The sequence below is a fragment of the Eucalyptus grandis genome, chromosome 10 (genome assembly GCF_016545825.1).
Source record: "Eucalyptus grandis isolate ANBG69807.140 chromosome 10, ASM1654582v1, whole genome shotgun sequence".
NCBI lineage: Eukaryota > Viridiplantae > Streptophyta > Magnoliopsida > Myrtales > Myrtaceae > Eucalyptus > Eucalyptus grandis.
In genome coordinates, this window is record NC_052621.1 from 32,529,104 (window position 1) to 32,535,859 (window position 6,756).

Sequence of the window (6,756 nt, forward strand, 5' to 3'; positions counted from 1 at the left end):
AGATTAATAAGAAAAGGGCTGGTTGATACATCCTTTCTGGTTCTTTTGGGTGAGTGATTTTGGAGAGAGAGAGAGAAACAGAGAGGGAGGGAGGGGAGAGAGACAGAGAGAGACAGAGAGAGAGAGGGAGGAGAGGGTCATCAAGAACACTCGAGAGGAGTGATGGAGAGTGTGAGGAGGAGGAAGAAGAAGATGATGTCGGTGTTCTTGATAATGCTTGAAATCTGCATTCTGGGCTCTACATTCACTTCCATTAATGCTGATACAGATCCATCTGACGGTGAGCATTGACCCCATTTCTCTCTTCTTTTCTTTTCTTTGTTTTTTTTTTTGGCAGCTGAAAGCTCCTCTCGTGTCTCACTGCTCTGCAATCTGCAACATTATCCTTCGTTCCATAAGCTTCCTTTTTATTGAAAAAAGAAAGTTCCTTCTGGGTCACTGGATCTTGCTTCTGGGTTGAAAAATTTGCTTGAAATTCATCACTCACTGAGCTTTTTGCCTTTTCTTATCCCTGGATTTGTATGTTGTCCGCTGCCTTGGAGGACAGATCAGATCGAAGGATTTTTAGAGCCAGCTGATGGTGAAGAAAAGTTGGTTCTTTAGGGAGTTCAGATAGATTTCTTATTACTGAGCACTGTTATGATTGCAGGCTCATATAGGAAGTGATTTGTGTCGGTGCAAATGTCAAATACTAGTTCATGATTACATAATCGGCCTATTATTCATATCAAACTTGCTGAATTTCAAACTCAGGTGGGAGTTTGCTTGGTTGATGTTTAAATGGAGCTTGTGGCCAGTATCAGACAATGAAAGATATAGAATTTGGTTATTCTTTAAGGATAAGGAGTGATGATTTGAAAATATAGGTTTTAAGACCATCCAGAATTTGTATTGAGTCCTGCTAATGGTTTGGCTAAGACTAGCAGTTTGTGCTGAAAGGTTCAACATTGTACATCATCATCTACGGTTTGATGAGATTTTATGTTGATTGAGACTGTTGCTGCAGTGTAATAAACATTAAGTGAAGTAAATAAGTGGATTAGCAAAGAATTTTACGTTCATTGGTCTGATTGTCATCGCATATATTACCGGAATTTGATTTATGGAAGAGAAACAGACTAGAAGTGTAATAGGCAATTTCTCATGCTCCATCCCGTTACCTTCAGAAATGCTGTTTTACCTGTCGAATGATTTTGACTATGTTTCCTAGAATTCATAATTTTTATTGACAGCAGGTCAGGCTTTATGATTGACTTTCCATTGCTAAATCGAAGCATGTCTGAGAGATTCTCAGTTTGACAGCAACTAATTTACTAATCAATTCATTTCATATTCTGGTTCAATCTTACACCAGTTAATTTTTCTGCTTGTGTTTTGTCCGATGCACAGCTGCTGCTTTACAGGATATGTATAGCTTTCTAAACCAACCTTCTCAACTGACTCAATGGAGTAGCAGCGGTGGTGATCCATGTGGACAGTCTTGGAAAGGAATCACTTGCTCGGGCTCCAGAGTCACTGAAATGTGATATTCTAATGTTGACCTTGATTCATCTTTAGCTATCTCTATACAATTTCTGATCTCTAATATGTGCTCTGTCGTCATCTTTTGTCAGTAAATTACCGGGTCTTGGCCTCTCTGGGTCGTCGATTGGTTACAAGCTTCAAAGCCTGACATCAGTGACAAATCTGTAAGATGGATGACCTAATTTGCTCTGCCTAAATTGGTTATTCAACAAAATGTTTCATAACACTTTGTTTTTTCACAGAGATCTCAGCAACAACAATCTTGGAGGACAGCTCCCTTATGGAGTTCCTCCAAATGTACAAAGATTGTATGTTAAACGTGCCCTTCATTTTCTGTCTTCTCATTTACTTTTTCTTTTTTAAAGATTTTCGTATCTGCTATATTTATCTTTCCAACCTGAAGTGGTTGCGTTAATATTTTCTTTTTTGTGCAGAAACCTTGCTAATAATCAGTTTACTGGGCAAATCCCATGGTCTATTGCTCAACTGAGCTCTCTTAAGTACCTGTAAGTGGACTCGATCCTGTTATCTGTGGTCAATACTGTTGGAATTTATAACTTAGGATCTCTTTTTGTTGAACTGTAGAAACCTTGGCCACAATCAGCTTCAAGGCGCATTGAACGATATGTTTGGACAGCTTTCTTCCCTTGATACCCTGTGAGATCCCTTTCTTACCTGCACTTGTGTTGGTGGACTGTAGAAAATTACTTTTGCTTAACTGAGGATGTTGAAGCAGTTCTTCATCCTCCTTTAATTAATTATTCATTGGCATTCATTTTACATACACTAGGTTGATGAGTCTTCAGAGATTTCATCAGCCATGAAAATACTTATTTTTTTCTTTTGAACATCATTTTACAAAGTGTCTAGTACCTCCTTGGTTAGTTGATATAACTATTTCCCTCGTTGGTCTTCTTTGATGTTTCAGGGATCTCTCTTCTAATCAACTATCTGGTAATCTGCCTCAGACTATTAGTTCCCTCTCAAGCATAACAACCATGTAAGTGCTGGCCACTGATTTACCTGTAAAACTTGGTCCATCATGATGATGCTTTCCTTACCATCCTCATTCATCCTTGTGAAGGTACTTGCAAAACAATCAGTTTACTGGGGATATAAATGTCCTTGCCAATCTTCCCCTCGAAAATCTGTGAGTAAGAGTATCACCATTGCAAGTTCGCCGTGCATCTGATTCTGGCTCCTCAATGACCTGATTTTGCACTTTTTTGTATCTTAGGAATGTCGCAAACAATCAATTTACAGGATGGGTACCGGCGCAGCTGAAAAATATTAATCTCCAGTAAGCATCTAAATTTAAGTCAATTCAGTATTTTTCTCTCAAATGGTAACTTCGTTGCATTATGGGCCTGGATCTTCTTCACAGGAAAGATGGTAACTCTTGGAGCTCGGGCCCTGCACCCCCACCTCCACCTGGTACACCTCCAGCCACCAAACCAAACCACAATAAGAACTCTGGCTCTGGAAACAGCCCATCAAATGGCGATTCTAGCAGTGGAAGCAAGAAATCGGGAATAGGCGGTGGTGGTGTAGCTGGAATCGTCATATCAATTCTTCTACTTGGGGCAGTCGTTGCATACTTTGTTGTGAAGAGAAGATCTCAAAGAAGGCCAGCCTCAGATGTGGAAAAGCTTGATAATCAACCCTTTGCTCCCCTTACTTCCAGTGAAGTGCCAGGTGATTTATCTGCATCCAACTCTTAATGTACGCTACCTAATGGGGATTACCACTCATTCATCTCCTTGTTTCCACTGTAACTCTAGCAGAAAAGGATGATGATCTTGTCCTGAGGTCAAGTAGCTGAATTAACTGCCAGAGAAGCAAACAATGCTAGTGGTTATTTTCTCTCATAGATAATTGAGCATGATCTCTCTTTCAAACATGAAAGCCTAGAGGCTTCCTGTTTTAAAGTAGCTCAGTTAAAACACTCGCAGAAATATTGTCCATTATATATGGATTTTGACTTAATACCCCGGCCATTAAATATCAAAATCTGCTGATCACTAGGAGTTCTGTTAGTGTTAGTGAACTCTTTACATAAATTTTGCTTTGTCACTAACATCAACAACTACGGAGTTGAAGATGGTATTTTTTGTCATTGTCTTCTTATGCACATATTGGTGCCCAGCCTTCCAAATCTGGTAAAGACGAGCATTCCATAATTTTCTGAAGTATTGTCAGCTGAATAGATTTCTCCTTTAAGTGGTTCACAGCCCAATGCAAGTGCAACTCATTCTCCTGATCCTTTACTGCTTGTGAACATTATTGACCTTCGACACCATGTCACTAGCGCTTTTTTCCATTTATAAAACTGGCAAGAATCCATGAAAACTGTACTTTTGACGTTGTCTGAATAACCAGTGAGATAATTGTTATTTAGTGAATTTAGCCAAAGTCTACCTCTGAGTTTCGTTGAAGGAGCAACCTGTCTATTTCTTATATCTTTCTAACTGCCTTGATTAGATAATCATTGTCCCTACTGTTTATTGATTTTCTCCAATATCAAATGATGAATAGCAAATGTTTTCCAAATACTTAGCTTGTTCTCTTTGTACTTTTGTGTCTGCATATTTCTCAGAAATGAAGTCCTTTCAGACAACCTCCATAATGAACACAAAATTCGATCCGCCACCGCCGGCCTCAATAAATCTCAAGCCACCGCCTATTGATCGTCACAAGTCATTCGATGAAGAGGATTTCGCAAAGAAGCCCGTTCCTGTCAAAAAAGCTATTAAACTTCCTACAAACTTGACTTCATATTCAATAGCAGACTTGCAGATGACTACAGGCAGCTTCAGTGTTGATAACCTTCTTGGTGAGGGGTCCTTTGGACGTGTTTATCGGGCTCAATTTGATGATGGGAAGGTGCGCCGCTGCTTACTTTTCTTAGTTTCTCTGTTAATTTCCTTACCAGCTTTATGATTGATGTTTATGTTTCCTCCATTACCATAGTACACGAATCAATTGTAAGACAAATACAACATGCACAACAGGAAGAGTGCAAACAAGGAGAGATAGAAATGGATAGCATGTTTTTAGGAGCCCTGGCAGGCTTACCACCCACCCGCTTAGCTAGTACATGCACCTGTACCCTCATACATGCCTGTGCACATGCACACACAAAGAAAAAGGTTTCAGAATTTGCTACCACAACAATACATGCTGCCAGTGTAATTGAGTACCTACATGATTTGATGTGTGTCACAAACTTCACTTATCAGTTCTTTTCGTCACTATGGTAGGTTCTTGCCGTGAAGAAACTAGATTCAACTGCCCTTCCAAATGAACTTTCTGAAGAATTCCTGGAGATAGTTTCAAACATCTCCCAAATGCATCACCCAAATGTGACAGATTTAGTGGGTTATTGCGCGGAGCTTGGGCAACATCTTTTGATATATGAGTTCCATAAAAGTGGGTCATTGCATGAGTTCTTGCATCTGTCAGATGAAGATAGCAAGCCATTGACATGGAATACACGCGTCAAGATTGCTTTGGGAACGGCACGTGCATTAGAGTAAGAATACGTAGTTCATGAACAAATGATACACTGTGCTCCTTAACATACAGTCAACTGAAAATACAGCTCCCTAAAGTTATGGGTCTTTGTTTTCCTCTGATGTGGATAATTGTATTATTCAGGTACCTGCATGAGGTTTGCTCTCCTTCCATAGTTCATAAGAACATCAAGTCTGCAAACATCCTGTTGGATGCAGAGCTCAATCCTCATCTCTCGGATTGCGGATTAGCAAGCTACCTCCCTAACGCAGAACAGGTGAGTTTTCAACATCCACCATGAATGATTTTCTTCTAATTTGTGTCCTTGGTGTGGTTTCTTAATCTACTTTTAACTGGGAATCATACAATTTGGATAAACTAGTATCAGAATTTCTGTAAGAATTCCCAGGATGTTCTTTAGGGAAACTTGGCTGGACACATGCTTTTTCTGCAAAACTCGGTGATACTGAAGAGCCTGCTAATTCTCTCGCACTAGTATCAAAAACACCCTCGGCATTTCCCTGGAATAACATTCTCTATAGGACTTCAAGTTCCGTACAATTTCTGTGGCGTGTGTTTAAATAAAAGTAGATTCTTAAGATAATTTTGAAAAACTCAGATTTCCTTCCCATGCAGATATTGAACCAAAATATGGGGTCAGGATACAGTGCTCCGGAGGTCGCAATGTCTGGTCAATATACTCTAAAGAGTGATGTCTACGGTTTTGGAGTAGTCATGTTGGAACTCCTCACTGGACGTCAACCATTTGATAGGCAAGTTTTACTTTAGAGACTTGTAAAGCTCTCTCATTTGCACCCGAAATTACACTCATTGTTGCACCGTCAGCTCAAAGAATGCCATGAGGAGAAAAACGGTCTCTTATCTCACAATTAAATTTGTTGAAATTTCTGATGACAGCTCAAAGGGAAGATCTGAACAATCCTTAGTTCGATGGGCTACACCTCAGCTCCATGACATCGATGCTTTGGCTAAAATGGTTGATCCAGCCCTCAAGGGGCTTTACCCAGTGAAATCCCTCTCCAGATTTGCAGATGTCATTGCACTTTGCGTGCAGGTAATTTATCTTACCCGTGAAAGGAAGCTGAAATTTCCTCATAAAGGTTTAAGAATCCTGTTTTTGTGCACTACGCGATATTGATCATTGTGTCAATGAGTTGGTGCAGGCAGAGCCAGAGTTCCGACCTCCGATGTCCGAGGTGGTGCAAGCATTGGTTCGATTAGTTCAACGGGCGAACATGAGCAAGAGAACTTTCGGGAACGAGCATAGGGCATCCCAAAAGTTCGATGATGCAGATGCCTACGAGAACACATCCTAGAAGACCGATTGTATCCATTCGACGATGATTGCGACTGTCTATGCTCCGAGTGTTCCACGTTCAAACCCTCCAGAGGGATCTCTTTTACACTGTTCATTTTCTTTTTTCGAGTTAACTGCTGTGGACGTGCTGTTTGAAACGAGAAATAGCTTGGTACATGTAGCTTGTCAATATCCATCGCATGGTCGAGCTGGTTCTTGCTCTGTTGTCTTTATTAGTTGGCCCGTGCCAATAATCCGTATTCAGAATTTGGGTTTGAACCTTGAATTTTTTGCCCCTGCAATTTCCTAATATTTACCATGTCCAAAAGTATTGCGCCAAAAGATTTACTACTATTAGTCTGCTTTTAATTTCTTCAGCCTATCATAAGTGGAAAAGAAAA

General features: G+C 40.1%; 1 protein-coding gene across 1 annotated transcript; it reads left to right on the forward strand.

Annotated features, from left to right (window-relative positions):
* On the forward strand, positions 1-6,697 carry LOC104422879 (protein STRUBBELIG-RECEPTOR FAMILY 7). Its single transcript, XM_010035333.3, has 16 exons — positions 1-280; positions 1,390-1,522; positions 1,614-1,688; positions 1,767-1,832; positions 1,959-2,030; positions 2,110-2,181; positions 2,453-2,524; positions 2,609-2,674; positions 2,762-2,824; positions 2,909-3,219; positions 4,121-4,407; positions 4,785-5,056; positions 5,182-5,314; positions 5,674-5,810; positions 5,956-6,112; positions 6,222-6,697. Exons 1-16 carry the CDS (start codon positions 163-165, stop codon positions 6,372-6,374), a joined length of 2,187 nt encoding a protein of 728 aa, XP_010033635.1. The 5' UTR covers positions 1-162; the 3' UTR covers positions 6,375-6,697.
* The last annotated feature ends 59 nt before the right edge of the window (positions 6,698-6,756 follow it).